The 21,968-nt window shown below is 41.9% G+C and overlaps 1 protein-coding gene across 1 annotated transcript; it reads right to left on the minus strand.

The window, feature by feature from the left end:
- Positions 1–14,928: 14,928 nt before the first annotated feature.
- LOC104593868 (putative phosphoglucomutase, cytoplasmic 2) lies at positions 14,929–19,560 on the minus strand. Its single transcript, XM_088887381.1, has 5 exons — positions 19,176–19,560; positions 18,450–18,569; positions 18,249–18,349; positions 15,973–16,138; positions 14,929–15,770 (listed from the first exon to the last, which is right to left on the minus strand). The coding sequence occupies exons 2-4, from the start codon at positions 18,546–18,548 to the stop codon at positions 16,078–16,080; spliced, it is 261 nt and encodes an 86-aa protein (XP_088743507.1). The 5' UTR covers positions 18,549–18,569; positions 19,176–19,560; the 3' UTR covers positions 14,929–15,770; positions 15,973–16,077.
- Between the last annotated feature and the right edge of the window lie 2,408 nt (positions 19,561–21,968).

Here is a 21,968-nt window from a genome sequence, read left to right on the forward strand (position 1 = left end):
ACCGTTTTATGACACCTCGACATCACATGTGGCAGGACCTCACCCAAACAAATCGACTTGTGCAGCCTTGGATAACTCCGACCTCATTTAACAGTAACCCGACAGATCAGCTTACAAAATCTCTAAGGCAGTCTACACCAGCTCCGACCTGCCTCTCCAACCTAGGCAACCGGCGACCTGAGGTGTCAGACGATCTTAGGAGCTCCGACCTATGTGTCACATCTTCCCTTATTTGCTTGCATCACTTAACGCCTCTAAAACATGTAGTGACACGTCGCCCACCTAGCAATGATAAGCTCGTTTCCCTCCACTTCGTGGGGAATCAGATAAGATTCAACGCAACATCGAGGAGGTGTGCTCCATAAACAACAGGTGGGTAAACCATATTGCCTTCGAATGTGTTGGACACGTCATACCAAGCCTCGATGTCTATATAAGGGTGATTCCACACCATCAGAAGGTACGGATACATACTTGCATACTAGCACTCCATTCTGACTCCTTGTTTTCTAGCTCTCGCTTACCTTGCCAACTCAATACTAACTTAACCGTTGGAGTGCCTAGCTCGAGTCATTCCCCTGGGCTCTATGGCATGTACGTCTCTTGCAAAACTGACCTGTCGACCTCATCTATCTTCATCCGAGTTGTCATAGTCAATAGGTGCTCAACATAGATCGCACATCATCAATTGGTGTCGTTTGTGGGAATTGACAAAAAAAAAAAAACATTCTCGCACTCTCTCTCTCTCTCTCTCTCTCTTTCACCATGTTGCCACCAAAGGGGCAACTTCAAAATGTTGAGCCCTCAATGGTACCAACGGGGGGTAAATGGACAATAGATCCAAGACCTAGTGCATTTGGTCAGAGACATGGACCTTTGCATACATTCCTAGGAGCAGTACATAGCTGCATTGGGATAGTCTCAGGCTGAGGTAGCAATACGGATACAACCTCCTCAAAACTAGAATCGGCAGCTTGCCTTTCCAGAGAACCAATAACCACCACCTCGTAACCAGGAAGACCTCATCTAGATCCACACGTTGAAGTAGCGAGGTCCTTCATATATACCTAAGGGAGTGGAAAGCAAAGTGACCAATTCCTACAGGTTTGGCAACTCGCAATCCACAACGAGCTCTTGGAGGCACAAACGTAGGAAATGTTCTCGACATGAACCCATTAAGAATCGGCTCGGACCCCGAGAAGATCCTCACATGACCCAACCAAGGACCATGAATCCAGTCAATCAAACACATCCAACACTCCAAGGCTTACTCGGGCCTTGCATTTGTTGATGGAGATCCTCATGGAACTATGCCCTAAAGACTTCAAGGTGTCAAACTTGGAGCCTTATGATGAGACCACCGACCTGGTCGACCATGCCGAGAGCTTTTAGGCCCTCATGCTGTTGCACGGAGCCTTGGAGGCTAGCATGTGCCTAGCCTTCTCGATCACGTTCTGCCAAACAGCCCGAATGTGGTACTTGGGACTTGCATCGATGTCCATCAAAAGCTAAAAGAAGTTCATCAAGCTCTTTAGAATGCACTTTTCTACCAATCATCATAACCCAAAGACCGTAGCATGTCTAATGGCCATCTACAAGTGCACCAATAAGAGCCTCTGTGAGTACATCTCAAGGTTCAACCTAGAGTCACTTCAGGTCCATAAGATCAACCCAGCCATTTCAGGTAGCAAAGCAATAGCCATACACAATGTTTGAGATTATTATCTATAGTTCTCTCTAGCCAATAATCTTCCAGCCAACATGGAGGGTTTTCTCACTCGCGTAGAGAAGTACATGAACACCAAGGAGTTGGTTCAAGCACAAGGAGACTAGGATGACAAGAAGAAGCAAAAGGATCGGGATGAGGACCGAGGTGAAAGCAGTAGTAAGTGAATCTGACAAGATAGCAGGTCATCCAAACATTCTTGGTCGCCAGCCAAACACTCCTAGACTCCCTCAGTGAAGTATCATAACTATACACCACTGAACGCCAACCGGGGGGGGGGGGGGGGGGGGGGAGATGCTGATGCAAATAAAGAAGATGGACTACCTGAAGTGGCCACCACATATGAAAGACAACCTACGAATAGGAACCAAGACCAATGTGGCCACTTCCATTGGGCCAAAGGACATGACATGAAGTATTACCGTAACCTAAAGGATGAGATTTAGGAGATGAGCTAATAAGGGTACCTGAAGCAATTCATCAAGAGATACAACCAACTTACTAAGCTATTGAGGAATCAACAAAAGGAGCCCGAGAAGAAGGAGCTCGTTGGGGTGATCGCGATGATCACTGTTGGATCAACAGTGGTCAGGTGCAATTTGACAGCCAGAAAAGTGTCAATATGGGAGCTTGGAGCTGAGGATGACAACCCACCTCCAAAGAGGTCGAGGACCAAGGAGGAGATCTCCTTTGATTAAGACAACCTACATGGTGTCTACCTTCCTAATGATGATGCCTTGATCGCAAAGATGGTTATAGCCAACTACGAGGTACAAAGAATTTTAATTGATAACAATAGTTCGGTTGACATTCTTTTTGTTGATAGTTTTGATAAGATGAAGTTGGATCAAAAAGACCTCATCTCGAGCAACGTGCCTCTAGTCGATTTTAGTGGGGATGTGGTTCGCCCCCATTAGAAAGATAAACCTGTTAGTTTCAATGGGGACTGCACCAAACAAGAAGAAGTTAAATCATGATTTTCTAGTTGTTGATACACCTTTGCCCTACAATGCCATTTTGGGCCACCCTATTCTGCATGCCCTCTAAGTTGTGTCTACCTACCACCTCATCATGAAATGTTATGTGGTGGCACTAAAGAGCAAGGGAAGTAGTTGTTGGCGTTCGTCCTTGACCCATTCGAATATGTAGATGATAGCCGAGGACAACTACTGGAAGAAGCAACCACAGTTCCACTTTCTAAGACTAAACCCAAGAAGAAGGTCTAGATCGGGTTGCTCCTTCAGGAACCTCTCCACTCCGAGATAGTAAGATTTTTAAAGTTAAATTTTAATGTTTTCACTTGGCCGGCTACCAACTGTGATAACCCATAGACAAAATGTGAATCCTAGTGTTAGACCTCTGAAACAGAGGAAATGGAACTTTGCCCCATAGCAATGGAGGAATATTGATGAGGAAGTCGGAAAGCTTCTCAATGTCGATTTTATATAAGCAGAGTACCTAAATTGGATAGCCAATGTAGTCCTGGTCAAAAAAGCAAATGGGAAATAGTGCATGTGAATTGACTACACCGATCTAAATACAACCTACCCGAAGGATATCCAAGAATAGACCAGCTAGTAGATGTCATCTCAGGGTTTGAGCTGCTGAGCTTCATGGACTCCTAATCAGGCTATAACTATATCTAGATAGATCATTATATCAAAAAAAAAATGAATTTTGTAACTAAGACAAACCTTTATTATTATAAGGCCATGCCTTTTGGGCTTAAGAATGTTGGGGTGACCTACCAGGGATTTGTAAACAAATTTTTCACGATTTAATTGGTAATAAAGTAAAGGTTTATGTTGATAATATGGTTCCAAAAAGTGAGTTTTCTAATTCACATGTTCCCAACCTAATCAGGTTTTTTGACATTTTAAGATAATATAAGTTGAATCTCAACTCAAATAAGTGTGTATTCAGCATCACATCGGGTAAGTTCCTCGGTTACATGGTAACCCAACGTGTAATCAAAGCCAACACTGGGAAGATCTTGACAATCCTAGATATGCCACCTCCAAGGTCTATTGATGAAGTCCAAAGACTCGCCGTTTCATGTCCAAGTCAATAGGGCGGTGCCTACTCTTTTTCCAAATTATTAAAAAGGCTAAAGACTTCTAGTGGACCAAGGAGTTTTGGCTCGCATATGATGAGCTCAAACAATATCTCAACTCACCACCATTGTTGACAAGGCCTAAGCTAGGAACAAACTCCTTCTATACTTATCCGCTAGCAATAAAGTTGTCAACTCGATACTAGTCCAAAGAGTTGGTAAAGTGTAGCAACCTATTTACTATGTATGTAAAGTCTTGCATGCAACCAAGACTAGGTACTCGTATATCGAGAATCTTGCCTTTAAGCTAATAATATCATATTGAAAGTTGTGGCCCTACTTCTAGGACTATATAATCATCATGCTCGCTATTAAGGCATCAAACTCAATGAATATGACATCTGATTCAAGCCACAACCAACTATTAAGGCATACATCCTATTCGACTTCATTGTGAAGTGTACATTCAACACATCGATCTCTGAACCGGATGAACCAACAATGAGTTCGGAGGTGTCCACTAGTGTAGAACCTTCATTTGGACCAGAAGAAGAGCCTTGGATCCTCCACGTAGATGGCACATCCAACCAGAAAGGGAGCAGAGCTAGATTGATCCTACTACAACCTAAAGAGGTGAAGCTTGAGTATGCACTCAGATTCAAATTCTAGGTGTCGAACAACGAAGCTAAGTATGAAGCGCTAATCGTCGGTCTATCCCTAGCTAAGGAGATCGGTGTAAAGAACATAGAATCTTGCAGCGACTTCCAACTCATCGCCAACTAGGTCAACAAACATTATGAAGCCCAAGAGTCAGCAATGATCAAGTACCTAGCAAAGGTGTGGGAACTCATACACTAATTCAACTCGTTCTCCGTCCATTAGATCTCAAGGTTTGAGAATGCCATGCCAATGTGTTTCCAAAGTTGGCCAGTAGTTCTACGGACAACACATGGAGGATAGTGCATATTGAGGACCTATCGTGCCCTAGCATAGAGAAGCCGATAGAGGTAGAGGTCATGCTCATGTAGGTTGCAAAGCCAAGCTAAATGGACCCGCTTGTGGAATATTTGCGCCATGGGACACTACCTATAAACCACAAAGAAACTCAGAAGATCGAGAAGAAATCCACCCATTATGTCAGTATCCACAAGTAGTTGTATTGGAAATCAATCATTCCCTTACCTTCGATGCCTCTGACCCTTTTAAATGGAGTACATGCTTAGGGATATTCATGAAGGGTTATGCGATGAATACCCAGGGGAAGAAAACTTGCCCAGAAGGCTCTCCAATAAGGCTACTACTGGCCTACCATTAAGGACGATGCAGTTTGGTTGGTCGAGCGGTGTGATCGGAGTTAGCGTCATGCCAACATACCCCATCAACTAACCTCTGACTTGTAGTACCTCGTCAACCTGCGACCATTTTCCAAGTGGGGGATCAACATCCTCGGACCTTTCCCACCAGCAATTAGGTAGTATAAAAAACCGATCGTTGTAGTAGACTACTTCACCTAGTGGGTAGAAGCTGATTTGCTGGCAACCATCACAACTTGAAAAATGTCCAAAGCTTCTTTTGGAAGAACATCATCTGTTGGTTCGGACTCCATATGTGTACTAATCTTAGACAATGGCAAGTTGTTTGAGGACATAAGGTTTCAAGATAAGTGTCGAGTTGTGGATCAAGCAAAGCTTCACCTCGGTCACTCATCCCCAGGCTAATGGGCAATCCAAGGAGACAAACGTGGCCTAAAAGCTTGGCTCACTTGAGCCAAGGGATAATGGGTCAAAGAACTCCCCAGCATGCTTCGGGCATATTGGACTACAAGCAGAATGATAACTGGAGAGACAGTCTTCAACCTTACCTTTGGCACTGAAACAGTCATCCCTACTGAGATCAAGGTGCCAACCTTGTGGTCTGAGACTTACGGTGAGGAATAGAACGATAACAAGATATGAACTGACCTAGACTTGGTAGAAGAAGTACAAGACCAAGCATAGATCCGAACTACAACTTACCAACAAAGGGTAGCTCCCTACCACAACACCAGAGTTAAAAGGCGTTGCTTCCAAGCTAGTGACCTCGTGCTTCAAAAGGTCATGGTACTTGAGCTGGGCTCCAAAAAGCTTGGTCCGAAATGGGAGGGACCCTACAAAGTGACTAAGGCATTAGCACCTAGCACCTACGAGCTCGAAACTATTGAGGAGAGGTCAGTCCCCTATACATAGAACGCTGAGAACTTGAGGAAGTATTACATCTAAAACTTTTGAGCTCATTGGTACGACTTGCAATCTATTTCACTTATCAAAGTTCCCGGCCAATTTTTCAAAATCAGAGTGAGCAGCTCGGCCTTAGGAAGCAAGCTCTATTTATGCAACCTCCACTTAGATGACCTTAGTTTGACAGACCAGATTTTTGCACCTTTGTTCATTTATATCGCTTTTGAGCGCCTTGATACAATGATGACCTCACTAAATGAACTACACCATTTTATTACCTAGAAAAAGAAAATAGAAAGGAGCATAGGTTAACACAGTGTTGGATAAAAAGTTGTTTTATTACTTAGCTAAAAAACAAGAGAAGTGCATCATCATCAAATAAAGAAAGAAAGAAAGCTAAGCTAAGAGGCCTAGGATACATCAAATCATATTTACAAAAGAGCCAACAAAAGAGGCAAAGTTTAGTTGTTGTCGAAGGCCACATCATTTCCCTTGGTGTCCATTACCGTCACCACCAGCAATATCCTCATCCTCTCTGTTTTCCTCCTCCTCCTCCTTAGAGTCTGGCTCCTTGTAGGACCGCTTCACCATCTTGTCAGTGATGGTCGAGATCTTTAACGTTCCCAAATCACACTCTAGGAGGAAAGAGGCCACGAGCTGGCGGCATAGTTCAAAGCCCTGTTGGAAGGCAGCAACAATGTACTCATCCTTATCCTTTTGGCACTCGTTTGAAGTGGGGTATTCTAAAACACCCTTCACCTTAGCATTGTGGATGTCCTTAGAGAATTTTGACCTCCTTTTTCTCCACCTCGCAGACGAGCACGATGACATTCTTTTTGGCTTTGCCCAGCATCTTTAACAACTTAGCCTTCTCTACCCTCTCCTATGCCAACTCAACCTTCAGGGCCTCGTGGTTGTCTCTAGTCTCCCTCGTGATCCCTCCATCTCCTTCGTCATTTCCTTGCACTAGAAATAGCTCAACTCTACCTTCCCCATCAGTGTGTGCACTAGGGTGTTGACCTAAAAAGAAAATTTTTGGTTAGTCCTTGCAAAAAAATGACAAACCGATGATGTTGGACACTTATTGCCATGAGGTACTGGACTATCTTCCTACCAAGTTGGAGAGGAGGCAGTTTACCCTATTCTTCCATGTCCTCTAGGAGGATGACAGCCTTGCTCATCTCAAATGTAGTCCTCTGGTCCAAAATGGACAATTCCCCTCTCGAGCTAGAGTTGGGATCCAAAGTGTCAGCCCCCTCTATGCTTGGCACCGAATGGCTACCCTTGGTGGCCCAGACACCTGGACTGATTGGACTACGCAACTTTGCAGCAATGTCCTCCTACCTTTCCTCCTTGATGAGGTCAATGTGGACAACCTCTACAACTCCCTACTCAGCCGACGTAGGTTGCTCATCCTCCACGCCCCAAGAAGTGTCACCAACCTTCCTCTTCTTCCTCCTCATTGAGTACAGGATACCAATAGTGTTTACTCCTACCATTTCTCTTGCAAAAGATAAAGAGGTTGGTCAGACAAAATAGCGAAGTGAGAGACAAATGGAAAAACACCTAAGTTTAAAGTTGCAACCTACCTGCTGGACTGAGGCTGGCTCAGACCAACACCTCCTCAGCTAGGAAATCTCTAACCTATAACTTCTCCCCAATGCCACAAAGAGCCATCCTCCACTCTAAGGATAAAGGCCACCCTTTGTCAATCACAATGTAGAAAAATTTCCTCTTCCACAACAACACTTTAGAGGGAAAGTCGCCCAATAACTTGTGCTTGTGGTGATAGGACAGGTAAAGAAGCCTTTTTCTTTGGCCCAATTCTTTATATGGAAGAGCCCGATGAAGGTCTTTACGCTCAAGGGAAGGTTAAAGTAGTGGTAGATTGATATGGTACTGATCAGAGAGTAGCCATCAAGGCCTGCTCGCAAACAAACACCTCATGTGAATCATGACTCATGATGCCAAGGCCACAAAGCAGAGACGAGGAGGACTCACCCAAACAAAAGCTAGGAACCTAACCAACCTCACTAGACCCCTTAATCATACTCCAAGCTCTCCAACCTCTTTGTCGCACATCTCTCACTCAAAGACAAGAGTGAAATGGACCCTCAATGCTCCATTCTTTATAAACAGGAGACTCAGCTCATCAACAATCACAATTGACTTGATCCAACGACTGCAAAGGATGCATTAGTTCATCTTCTGAGGCCCAAAATCCAATTTAACATGCTTTTTGGCATCCATGGCACCTAATATTCGTGTTACATATGTGTGTACCCGCCATGCGACCTATCAGATGATTCCAACATTGAAAATCAAGCAATTTGGATCTGCAACTTGACGAGAATTCGACATTGGAGCATTGGTCCAAAAATTGTCCCTAACTGAGCTATTCCCTTCACTCGAGCCGTGCAACTCGAAATCTAGAGTGGGGACAATTGATGAGGGGTAATTTGGCCCTCCAATTATGGCTTGCCACATTGTAGTTAGGGATCATTTTATGACACCTCAGCATCATACATGACAGGACCACATCCGAATAGATCGGCTTGTATCACCTTAGATAACTTTAACCTCATTTAACATCAACCTGACAAATCAGCTTATAGATTCTCTAAGGCAATCCATAATAGCTCTGACTTGCCTCTCCAACTTGGGCAACCGACGAATTGAGGAGTTAGACAACCTGGGGACATCTGACCTACATGGCACGTATTCCCTTATCCACTCACATCACTCAACACCTCTGAAACATGCGGCGACACATCGCCCACTTGGTAGCAATAAGCTTGGTTCCCTCCTCTTTTTGGGGAACTAGATAAGAGCTAGTGTAATGCCAAGGAGGTGTGCTCTATAAACGAGTGGGTAGACCATATCACATCTAAATGTGTCAAACACGTCATACTGAGCATTGATGCCTATATAAGAGTGATCCCACATCATCAGAAGGTATGCATACATACTCGCATACTAGCACTCTATTTTTTACTCCTTGTTCTCTATCTCTCGCTTACCTCATCAGCTTGCTACAAACTTAACCATCAGAGTGCCTTGCTTGGGTCATCCCCCTGGGCTCTTTGACATGTTCTTCTCTTACAAAACAGGCCTTCCAACCTCACCTATCTTCATCTGACTTGTCATAGCCAGTAGGGTCTCAGCATAGATCATACATCACCAACATCGACAATGAAGAGTGTGTTTGGTGCCATTGTTGTTTCTTCATGAAATAGTTGGAGTTTATCAATAGAAATTAGTGTTAAAATATGAGTTCTCATGTCACAAACTTTTACTTGGAACATCTCTAAAAAGCAACAATCAGTCCCCACATGCATTTTTTTTTTTTTTGTTGAAGTGACTCCCTTATGTAACATGACAACTCATCTTTCTCATCAACCCCAAAATGTTTCATGAAGAAACTACAATGGTACCAAACACAACCAAAATTCACAGTAATGACCATAGGATTCCTTCAATAAACCAATCAACACCAACATGGGATGCCTCCTAATAGTCTCTTACAGAGAATTGGAGAAGGCTAGAACTCTCCAATGATGAATCCATTGGTGGGGTGAGAACACAAATACCACCCACCAGTCATATAGCCCAAAATCACTTTGCATCTCCATACATAAGGATCGCTCACGACATGAACTAAGAAGGTCCTCAAAACAAAATGAAAGAAACACTCCAATAACCTTCTCTTGGAAACAAACAAGAGTTTCTTCCCACATCTTTGACAAACACACCCTTGTTAGGCACCAAAAACAAAACGAATGAAGAAACTCACTTACCATGATGAGAGAGAGAGAGAGAGAGGCTTGCAAATGCAATAGGTGTAGGTTGAGTAAGGCTTGGATAGGATTGGTCACTTTGAAAGATAGAGAGAGGCTGGCGGGTAGGAAGATTGACTCTTTGGTTGAGTGCTAGGGGTAAGGAATCCGAGAGTGAGGTATGATTGAGTACCAATTCTTGGGTATCGAGTGTCGAATGTTGAGTATCGAATGAATTTAAATACGAGGAGGATCTCTATTCATGGGAGAGATCTTGAGATCCTAAAAGGTAGGGGATAAAGGTACCTGTAACATATCAAGAAAGGGAATATTGGATTTGTTGTCAATCATTAAGTGCGTCCCTGGGGTTTCTCCACATGTCTCATGAGGATTTTCCCGAGGATCAGCTTTCCTTCTCCTCAAGATCCCTCATTACTCATGTGTGCTACTACCTCTCGTGCACTTTATTTTAATTGACGTTGTGTTTAATGACATCACCGCTTGGCAGGCAATGTCTTGTTAATCCTACGTGGCATCTTGCCATGTCTTTTGATGGTGTAGGTTCCACATAGCTCTGGGCATGCGTGGGCCTCGCCATGGGTTCGGCCTGAGCTTCTCTCAATTTGGGTCATGAGTGAACTCGTAAGCCGTGGGTTCATTGCGCATTTAGCAAATCATCAATTTATCACACGTTCTAACAGGTGTAGGGCCCTATCCTGGGTTTGGCTGTGATTTCCTTTGGTTTGGGCACCGAGTGGGCTCGATGAACCTTGGGTTTATCGCGATTTTGTGATACGCGTTGTGAGTTCACCGCAGAGCTTGTGGTGCTTTGCGGGTTCATCACAGAAGGAAGGTTGTCTACGGGTTGCTCGCATGCAACCATGTGGTGTTAGTTTCGGTATTTGGTGTTCTCTAAGGGTCTGAGTGAACACTGTGTACATACATTATCCCCTCTGCTTATCAGTAAGTGGAGGCTTATTGATAAGCACCTTGTCCTCTCATCCTCGGGTTTTGTAATGAGTTCACTTGTGTGCATTGGGTCTAGGGATTTTTCCTGCTTTATAGCTTTGTAACCTTGGGCGGTAACATTGTTGGGGCCCTAGTGAGGGTTGCTTTCAGTTGCTCAAATGTCTGTTGATGCTCCTGGGTCCATTTAAATTCGATGGTCTTCTTGACTAACTTCATAAGTGGCAATGCTGCATGCGTGAGGCTAGGGATGAACCTCCTTAGGTATGAAATCTATCCTAAGAAAGTTTTTAATTGGGACTCATTGGATTGAGGTTGGAGATCTAAGATGGCTTTGACCTTGCTCTCATCCAGGTGTATCCCTGTTTAGTGTACTCTGTAGCCTAAGAACTTGCTTGACTGCACCCCAAATGTGCATTTTAGTGGGTTTAACCTTAGCTTGAATTTCATGCATTGGGTGAAGAGTTTCCTTAATACTTCAGAATGATCCTCTTTCTTCTTTGCTTTGACAACTATGTCATCCACATAGCATTCGATTTCTTTATGTATCATGCCGCGGAAGACGCTAGTCATCGCTCTCTAGTATGTTGCCCCCGCATTTTTCAGACCAAAGGGCATCATCTTGTAGTAGAAATTCCCTATCGGTGTCCTAAAGGTTGTGTGGAGTGCGTCTATAGGATCCATAAATATATGGTTGTACCCACTGTAGGCGTCTAGGAAGGAGAAGGGCTCATGTCCTACAGTCGAGTCTATCAATACCTCCATATTGGGTAGAGGGAACTCATCTTTTGGGCAAGCCTTGTTTAGGTCCCTAAAGTCAACACAGCATCTGCAATAGGGTGTGGTTAGTATTTGGGTGATGTGCTATTGCTAAAGGACTAGGTAAGGGAATACTAACCTGACCCATCTATTCTTCTTCTTTATTGGGACTATATTGGCTAGCCACGGAGGGTGTGCTATAGGTTTGATAAAACCCACCTTCAGGAGCCGCTCTACTTCCTCTTTGATCTTTAGGGTTATTTCCGGCTTGAAAATCCTCTACAGTTGCTTTACCAGCCGGAATTTGGGATCTATGCATAAGGAGTGTCTGACGAGGTCGAGATCTAATCCCAACATCTGGTTGTATGACCAGGCAAACACATCTTGCAGCTCTTTTAGAAGTGCGATAAGCCTTTCTTTCTCTTTGGCAGCTAGTTTGGTGGATATGTATAACGGTCTTTTTTCTGTTCCGTTAGCCGCTAAGTTGATCTCTTCTAATGATTCTTCTACTGTGTCAACGGAGGCCGTCATGCACCTAGGAAGCACTCTGACTTCATCATAGTATTCCAGAACATCCTCCTTCAACTCTTGTTGTTGCCCACATTATTATTTGTCTCAAATTTGGGGGTTTTGTGTTTGATAAGATTGTGGCTAAATGTTGTACCTTTGTGTAATTCTCAATGGCCAAATTATCGTTCAATGGTATTATCGCAGCAATATCGATTTGCGATGCATTGAAATGGTACTGGTTGAAACATTATTTAAAGTCTTTCATTAGATGATTATAGTGGTTTTTGGCAAATAAATATGTAGTTGATTCGTCAACACATCAATAATGGCTCATACATTAAGGATGAACTTTTTTGAAAAAGACTTTTACCATTGGTACAAGTTGCGATAAGACTACGTTTAGCGAACAAGATATACCATAATTTATAGAATCATACCGCGGGAATAGCCTTCTTGGTTGCGAGTGGTTCATCGTCCCTGTGGTCCTCGACGATGGTGTAGTAGTCTTTCCCATCACTCCCCGTCACTTGGACATATCTACTTCTTTTCTTCCGATCGGCGGTCTCCGTAGGCTTGCTTTCTGTAGGATGAGGCAGCTTTGTCCCCTCGACCTTGGCTATCCTCCTCTCCTCGTCGTCCGCCAACTTTGTGAAGTAGATGGCATCCTGTAAGTGCATCTCTGACTTGTCAAAGAGGGCCCTGGTGGCTAGAATCCTGATTGATCATCCCCGGTATCTGGCTTTGATGCACTGGTGATTTGTTGATGAGACGAAGGCCAAGCCATGTATAAGTGGGCATCCCAAGAGAGCGTGGTAAGAAGTCCTCCCTAGGATTACCTGGAACTCCTGTGTGATGCTGAACGGGTCTATTGCTACCTGCAACTCAATGGATCCCTCCACGATGGATGTGTTCCCGTTGAAGCATGTTACTTCCAGTGGCAATCCTTTGATGTCCTCTTTCTGGGCGTTCATAAATTCCAATGTGTGGATGGAATGACGGAGATTCCTGGGTCAACCATCGATCTTCTCATTTCGAAACCCCTATTTTCGCCATGATGTATAGGGGTCTGTTGTGGAGGGGGTCAACGGCCAACATGTCTTCCACTGTGAATTCCACACTATTGAGGTCACACCTGTAAGGCTGTAGCGGGTGCCTAAAGACTTCTACCAGTGCTCTAATGACCAATTTCAGCGTTGTTGTGTTGGCCCCTTGCTTGATGAAAAATTGTTGTAGCTCTGGGTTTTGCTCTAGGTTTTCTATTATAGCATCAAATTGGTACTGACTGGCTGCTCCAACTACACTGATACTTCCTTCCTGGGTATGGGCTTAGAGGGGGTCATTTTCTACACGTGTTGGATCCTTTTTGACAAACTGGTCCAGCTTTACCTTCTATACAAATAGACTTCTCAGGGTGAAGCAATCCATCAAGTCATGATGTGGCATCTTATGGAAGTTGCACCACCTCCCGCCGCGCTTGTCTTTCTCTGGGTCCATAGTGGTGGCGGCAGGTTGATGGCCCTATCTTCAACAAACTTGTTTAATATCATTATAACCTCCTCCCTTGTGCACGGGAAGGGGGAGGGACATTCCTTCTTCTTAGGGCATTGTCACGCTGGTATGGCCCCTGTCTAACTCCTTCGTTGTTTCTGAGCTTCCTGTCAACTGTGTACGCCTCATTTATATTGTATGGAGAGGTGTCCTTGACGGTTCGCTCCGTCCTCTCCGCGCACCTCCAGAGCTAGCTAAAGGTCTCAACTTCAATGTTTTTTATGTTGATCCTGTAGGTAGGGCGCATGCCTTGTATGCACTACTCGTTGAAACTTCTCTCAGTAGCATGCCTATCGAAGACGGAGTGTCTAAGTTTTTGGGACCTCATAATGTAGGCCAGAAGATCCTCCCTTGGTCCTTGCTCTACGTTTCGTAGGTCAGCCATTATTAGTATTCTCTCCAAGGTGAACCACTACGATAAGAACTTCTTGGCTAGTTCACCCCATGAATCGATTCTCCTAGGGGTGAGACTCACGAACCATGTGTATGCCGAGTCGGTCAATGACTTCGAGAACTCGTGTACTTTGAGGTCCCCGTCGAGAGTGAAGGAACTGAGGGTATCCTCGAACTTGCTGATGTACTCCTACGGGCTGCCTCTCTGTCCGTCGTATTGTGGCCATTGCTGAGGAGGGGTGTACCCGACAGGGTAGGGTTTGCACAAGATACGGTCAGAATAAGGTTTTTGTAGGATGACCGAGTCCTAAGCCTAACTATGGATTTCAACCATCAGCCCCTAGACATACTCCCTCAGCTTGTCTTGGTTAAGAGGGGCCTTTGCTATCGGGTCAGTGTAGGGGAAGGCAAGGATTGGTGGAATTTCATCTACATACAGAACTAAGAATGTAACATTATCTCCCATTATCTTCCTATAAACACAGGACTCATCCGGATTCTGCTCAAAGTCAAATTGTTTGACAGTAGAGTCAAACCGGATGTTCTAGCTCCTAAAACCTTTCTTGAGTCCATATATGGATCGATTGAGTTTACACACCATGTGTTCCTGATCCACAGCAATGAAACCTTGCGGTTGTTGCATATAGATATCTTCAGTAAAATCTCCATTTAAGAACGCAATTTTGACATCCATTTGCTAAATCTTGTAGTCATAGTTTGCTGCTACAGTTAGTAGGATCCTTATAGATTTAAGCATGGCCACGGGCGAAACACTACAAGAAAAATGACTTTTAGCGGCAGTCTTTACCGGCAGCTGGCAAACTACCGCTAAAAGAACTGTCGCTAGATGTTCTAGCGGTAGTTTTCGCGGTTGCCGGTATAAATCCTAAACTGCCGCTAAAAGTTGTTTTTAGCGGCAATCACGATTGCCGCTAATGCTCACCTGGCTGCCGCAAAAAGGTTGTTTTAGCGACAGCCTTGGACTTCTTTATTCTCATGGTAAACTATTGAATTTACCTTCTCACGTATTTGTGAATTACAAGTAAGAGCATATTTAACTGATCATTTACAAAAATCCAACCCATATTTATTTGATCACAAGAAGAAAGACATCTCAGGTCTAGGAGTGAAGGAGAACATGTTCCCGCCAAATAGCTCAAAAAGAGAAGCCAGCAGATGTCCAACATCCACATCCTCCTTCCAAGCCTGACTGAGGATAGTTGACATCTTGGTTGCTCGACCATCATCCTCCCTCTTACCGCTGCTCCTTGAAATGCTATCGTTTGTGACTTGTCCAGATGATGATGGGCCCAAATTGGATGGCCCTGAAGCATTTGGAAATCCATCAACGGTCCCTTGCATGTTTGCCGGCAAGGAGTTAGGAGGTACAATGCCCATTGGTCCATCTGTTGCCACTTTCTTGGCGGGTGGTTGCTGCATCATGTCGTCCTTTCCTGCCTTGCGTTTGTCTTCATTGAATTGAAACAAAACATTAGAGAACAATGTTACCTAGCGAGGTAGCCATAAGTTCAAGAACAGCAGAAATATACAATGCCATGCATGTCCACTAAAGAATCGATACAACAAAAATAATGGAATTCCACTGATCCGAGTGTAAAAGTCCATTGTTGTTCACCAAACTCTTGAAATAAGCATTATCAAAAGCTGTAGGGCTTTTAGCGTCAAAGGGAGAGAGATTGTTGTCTCCACCAGTACTCGGACAGTTGGACTTCAATGATGTCGCCAAGGAAGAATTTATATTAGTCTTGCTGTAGATGCGAGCCTGAAACTTGTGCACCTAGCTTGCCCGATGGTGTGAGCTCCTATGTATATATATACACACATTAAAACAGAAGAAGATGATAATTAATTAAGGAGAATTAATGATCAGATGGATTCATTCATGGATTGTGCGTAGTACTCAGCTAATGGAAACAGCGCTTTTGACAACCACTTGAATTAATTCAGAAGGGCAGATGAGACAAGAATCCATATGCTCTTGGCATTTGTACTGGTTTTACTCACCTGAAAGAGCGACCATTTCCTTGGCAGTAAGACCCTTTTTTGAGAAAGCAGATATAAGGCCACCAAGATCCAAGGTTGGAGCAGGGATGTCGCTATTGGCAGCACTTAGACTTGCCGTGGTCGCATCTCTTCTGCCCAGCTGTACTGTCCATGATGGCCCACCCAACTGAAACATCAAAACATGCAACACCATCGTTACCATGCAAGAATCACAAATTAGTGGATATGCACTTACCTGCTGCACACAGCACTTAAACTACAGACTACTTTCTCAGCAACGAAGTGATAGTGGATATTTCTGTCACAGAGCCTATTAAGTTTGCTGCTCCTTTTGCACACCATCTTTAATTAAACATATGCTTTTTTACTCCTTTTGCACATGCACCAGCTTAGTAATTAAACATACAGCCATGTAAATAATGAGATAAAAATGCAGGAAATTATGAAACAGGGAAAAGGTTTCAATTATATGGCCCTACATGGAACAAAATAGGTAGCAGGGTTTATGTGAACAAAGTAAAAGGATAATGAAATTGAGTATTCAAAAGCAAATTCATGGCTGTGAGTACACATATGGTTCAGGGACTTTCGAAATGTTTTCATGTAAAAGAAACAAACTGTTTTCATGGGAAAGAACCATAACATGTTTTCATGGCCATAATAGTTTCAAACTGCAACAGTTCCATCTCCTAGCAGGAATGATGGAAATGAATCATAATGCTTCATGGAAAAAAACCATAATGTACCTACAAGCATTCAAGTCGAATAAAAATGATACACAGGGATAATCCCCCTTTTAATTTTTATTGCTGCAAAAAGAAAAGGGAGTCAGTTAATCATATGTCAAGAGAATGAAGAAGTAAAGAAGGATGGAGGAGACGCCTGTTGAAAATGGTGGAATACTGGCTGAAGTGAATGACATATCTGATAAACAGATTGTATCATGAGATTAACATTTAAGTGATCCATTATGTGGTACTTCTATGCTATCCATTTTCAAGGGAACCTGAACCCTAGGTCTCCATTTGGTCAAAGCTCAAAAGAAGGCGTAAATGTGTAATTTATCTATGCCTTTCAAACATAATTACCAAAACCACTGTCTTTGGGAGCCTTATAACTATTTAATTACTATAATAGATTTGCTCATTACTTAGATTCATAGAAGCAAAGAAATTTGGTTCTATTGTTTTGGTGCATTTTAAGGCCTATCCATCGTCTCTGCTATGCAGTGATGGGAGGAAAGGCAAATTACCATAATTTTGCCTCTTCTTGCTAATCGTTTTCAATAAATTATCATCTAGTTGATAAAAAATACAAGAAAAGAAAAGTTGCATCATTCACATCTTATGGGCATGAATATGTTTCTCACCTCTTCTCTTATGCATGAACAACATGAAGACAAGAAAGGAATTGCATTCATACAGTTATAGCCCAAGCAATCACTATACAGGGAATGGATTAATAATAGCTACTCTTGTTGTCTCGCATCCCATGTTTTAAAGAGAACAAAACAACACTATATTGCTAGCTTAAAAGTTAGAAGTCAGAACCAAACGGACCCTAAGAATCATATTTATACAATACTTCTAGCCATGAGATAAAAGTCGAAACATATCTTGTCCAATCAGAAATTAACTGGATCTCACTTCAAGCAAATACAAAACTCAGCATATCCTAGAATATTTCATACAGGGTAAACCTTCACATGTTATCAGCCATTTTCTCCAACAAAAGAATAATCTTAGATCACTTTACTCCATCTAATTGAATTGACAAAATTCCCTTCAACGGATAAGGAGGCTAAGTCCTGCTGTCTATCAGTTCCTATGCCGGCTTGTCAGAAGGGAAATCACTTCAGCCTCATGCATTAGAGTGGCATACTAGACTGCAAATTCTTTTCATTTTGCTGCATGCTTATAAATGTGTAAATATGATTAAACTCGTAAGTATGTGTAAATATCATTACACTCATATATGATTGAGCATATAAATTATGTAAAAGTTCCAGCAGCTACAACTCCCTTAACCTGGAGGATTGATCCATGGATACAAGATGCAATGTAATCTTTTACAATGAGAGGAAAAGGTTCAGCTGCATCAACATCAATGTATAAAATAATGACATAGGATTTGGCAGTGATCATTATATGACCATATATCACTACCATGTTTAATCAAGTTCAGAACAATGAAGCATGAAATTAATAGAAATTTAGAACTTTGTTCATTCCTTGAAAAAATTGAAAAAAAAAAAAGAAAAAGAAAAGATTGCTTACTTCATCAGTTTCACATAATCACTAGTTGAATCGAAAACATCAATGTCAAATTCTCCTTCAGGCCCCCCAAAGCTTGTCACACCTATGGTAGAATTATCCACCTAAACAAAGTATTGAAAATGGTAATAATAATAACATGATCAAAGAAAACACAGTTATGATACTCAAAGGGTAGACTTGATGTCAAGCTTATAGGAATACATCTGGAAGGTCTTCTACAATGAAGCATTCCTTTATTGTTTTTGTGTTCTCATAAATCTGGTTCGTTATAGCTTCCGGAGCTGACCCGCCATTTTCCATGTTGTATTTGATTCCAAAATCCTGATATAAAGATAAGAAATAATTGCAATGTCATTAAACCTCATGTATGTGTTCTGTAATACTGGAGAGTCGACCTATATCATTGAGAAGAAGAATTAATTGGAGGATTCAGAACTACCAGCTGCACATGGACCACTAGATGGGCCATTCGCTAGGGTTTAGGAATCATGAATTTTTCTTTTTAGTTAGAAGAAAAGAAATTCAGGTGTGTGCTGTAAATAGCCAAACAAATTAACAAAAAACAGAAATTAAGAAAGTTAGAAAAGAGCCTTGGGCCCTGGCATCCATCCCCCATATGCATCCTTGTCTGGCTACTCCAGCCGTGGTTTAACCTCGTACACATCATAGATGTTCAAATACGTATAAAGACCAACACTTTTTCTCAAATGTACCTTATATATAACAGCGATTTCATGCCAACACTTTAAATCAGCTCATGTTGCTTCTCCAAGGGTTAGCCTTCCAATTTAACTACTACTTGTTTAATCTCACGAAATTTTATTTGATTAACAAGGATGAAAAAAAATGAAAGATATGACTCATGGTAAATGCATAGATGGAATCAATTAAAAATAATAATTTTTTTCCAAGATGAGATAAGCATACCACAAATTAGCAATATGGATGATTTGAGGGAGAGATTAATAGTGCCTCAATAGCAAAAATGGAATTCTTTTGAGATCTAGTGGAGATGATGCCACTATTTTTCTTCGAAATCAAAAGGAATGGAGCTTCCGCTCTGCTCCACTTTACTCTTTTGAGATCTAGGTTAATAGTTCCTCTCAAAAAGACAAATCCCAAGTGTCAATCGCAGGTGGTTTCCCAAAAAAAACCCTAGCTTGTGGTGTGCTTTGCTCTAATCTCCATTTTCATTTCATGTCTTCGAAAGGCGTGAATGGGAGTCGTCTGGGTGAGAGTTTTGAATGCCACAAAGTAAGTGTAGGAGATAAAAAGGCGGGAAGAGAGTGAGAAAAGGAAGAGGAGGGAAATAGTTTTCATTCGCATCATGCGACAATTTTAATGTGTATAGCGACAATTTTAAATGACTGCCGCTACAGAGTATTATTTTTAGCGGCGGTTGTTGTTCATCCCCTTTTGAAATTGCCGCTATTTGTTGATTTTTCTGTATTAAAAATGTTTCCTCATAATCAATTCTTTCTTTTTGAGTGTAATATTTCGCTACAATATGAGTCTTGTAGGTCTCAATCTTGCCATCGGGGCCCTTCTTCTTCTTATATATCCATTTGCAACCAATTGCTTTTACCCCAGGGGCCGATATACGAGAGTTCAAACTCTATTGGTTTCCATTAAGTCCATCTCAGCTCTCACGGCATCTACCCACTTCAAGGAATCTATGTCTAACATAGCTTCCGATAAGTCATGGGATCTTACTCACTGTTCATGGCTTCCATCAAGTAACTTTCTTGATCATAATCGTAACAAACTAGAGGCCAAGATACCTAGGTAGACCTTCTAGGTTGGCTGTTTTTTGGAGCCTGTGGGACATCTCCCATTACCCCTGAGCTCTCTTCATCAAAAACAATTTCTTGATGATGATTGTTCAGAATGTAATATTTTTCCAAGAAATTGGCATTTTGACTACAAAACACATTTCACTCTTTTGGGTCAAAGAATAAATATCCTATAAAGCTTTTGAGGTAGCCTACAAAAAGGCAACGGCTGGTCTTGGATTCCAATTTGTCTACAATAGTCTTTTTAACATGTGCTGGACAAACTCAAATCTTTAAGTGTCTTACACTTGGTTTCTTACCGATCCATAGCTCATATGGAGTCTTAGGAACGGATTTGGTTGGAACCCAGTTCAGTACGTATATGTCAATCTCTAATGCATACCCCAAAAAGAATGTAGGTAGTTCCAAGTGTACAAGAAGTGGTCGAACCATATCCAATAAAGTTCAGTTCCTCCTCTCTGACACACCATTTAATTGTGCCGTAGCAGGAGGAGCTAACTGTGAAACAATCTCATTGTTCTTTAAGTAGTCCCTGAATTCGTCGGAGAGATATTCACCTCCTCAATCTGATTGAAGGGCTTTAATCTGTCTCCCCAACTGTTTCTTGACCTCTTGTCTGAACTCTTTAAACATTTCAAAAGATTCAGACTTATGTCTCATTAGGTTTATACGTAACCATACCGTGAATAATCATCGGTAAATGTTATAAAATAAGCGTGATGGTTAAGTATCCTAACATTTAGGGGACCACATACATTAGTATGTATTAGGTCAAGTGTGCCTGTAGATCTTTCAGGCTTTCCCGTAAATGGTTGTTTCATCATCTTACCCTGAAGGCAAGGTTCACAGGTTGAAAAATCTTCTATAGTGAAAAAATCTAAAGGACTTTCCTTTACCAACCTTTTGATACGATCTATGTTAATGTGGCCAAGTCAGTAATGCCACAGGCATGTGGGATTAACTATTTCACGTGTTCTTTTCTTGAGACTTATTTTTGATGTAGTTTCAGTTAAGTTGGTTTCTAGAGAAGGACTTTCCTTTACCAACCTTTTGATACGATCTATGTTAATGTGGCCAAGTCAGTAATGCCACAGGCATGTGGGATTAACTGTTTCACGTGTTCTTTTCTTGAGACTTATTTCCGATATAGTTTCAGTTAAGTTGGTTTCTAGAGAATGATGGAGAACATAGAGACCATTCTCAAATTTTTCGTAAGTAGGACTTTGTTATTCCGTTTAATAGTGATCACATTATTGAACAAAATAGATTAACCATCCAAGCACAATTTTGAAACAAAAATCAAATTTCTTCTTAAATTCGACACATAAAGACAGTATTTAAGTAAAATAACTCATTTTCTTAAAAACAATTCTACAGTTCTTATGGTTGTAGCTACAACAGTTGCAAAAGTCCCCAAATAAAGAGTTACTTCTCCATCACTCAACTTTTTCCTTGTCTTGAACCCCTGTAATGTGTTACATGCATAAGTAGAAGCCACATAGTCAATACACCAAAACGCAGAAGTGTCTAACAGATTGGTTTCTATTAATAAGGATACAAAATTACCTTATTTCTTGGTCTCTATATATTGAGGATAATTCCTCTTCTAGTGGTCAATCTGTTTGCAGAAGTGACATGCATCTAATGTCTTATCCTTCTTCTGCTTTTTGGTCTTGCCAACTTTTTTCTAAATCTTCTTCTTTGCCTTCATCTTCTTCTTGCCTAATTTGCCACCTTCAACAAGCATGGTAATCGGCCTATCCTTCTTAATTAGTTCTTCAGCCGTCTACAACATATTGTTGAGCTCCTGAAGGTTAATTTTTAGCTTAATAATATTGCAATTCATGATAAACTGATTAAAGTAGGGTGGCAAAGAGTTAAAAATAGCATCAATTTTAGTGTCATCATTAAGCCCTAAACCAAGAGC

This window comes from Nelumbo nucifera, chromosome 5 (assembly GCF_055504915.1).
Source record: "Nelumbo nucifera cultivar China Antique chromosome 5, China Antique-T2T, whole genome shotgun sequence".
Taxonomy (NCBI): domain Eukaryota; kingdom Viridiplantae; phylum Streptophyta; class Magnoliopsida; order Proteales; family Nelumbonaceae; genus Nelumbo; species Nelumbo nucifera.

Bases quoted from the DNA above. Each gene is read 5' to 3' on its own strand.
- LOC104593868 (XM_088887381.1), bottom strand. From the start codon at position 18,548: ATGGAAAATGGCGGGTCAGCTCCGGAAGCTATAACGAACCAGATTTAT. The intron at 18,350-18,449 runs GTATTCCTATAA...TACTTTGTTTAG, and splicing joins TTGTAGAAGACCTTCCAGAT to GTGGATAATTCTACCATAGG. The intron at 16,139-18,248 runs GTAAGCAATCTT...TTGATGTTTCAG, and splicing joins GATTATGTGAAACTGATGAA to TTGGGTGGGCCATCATGGAC.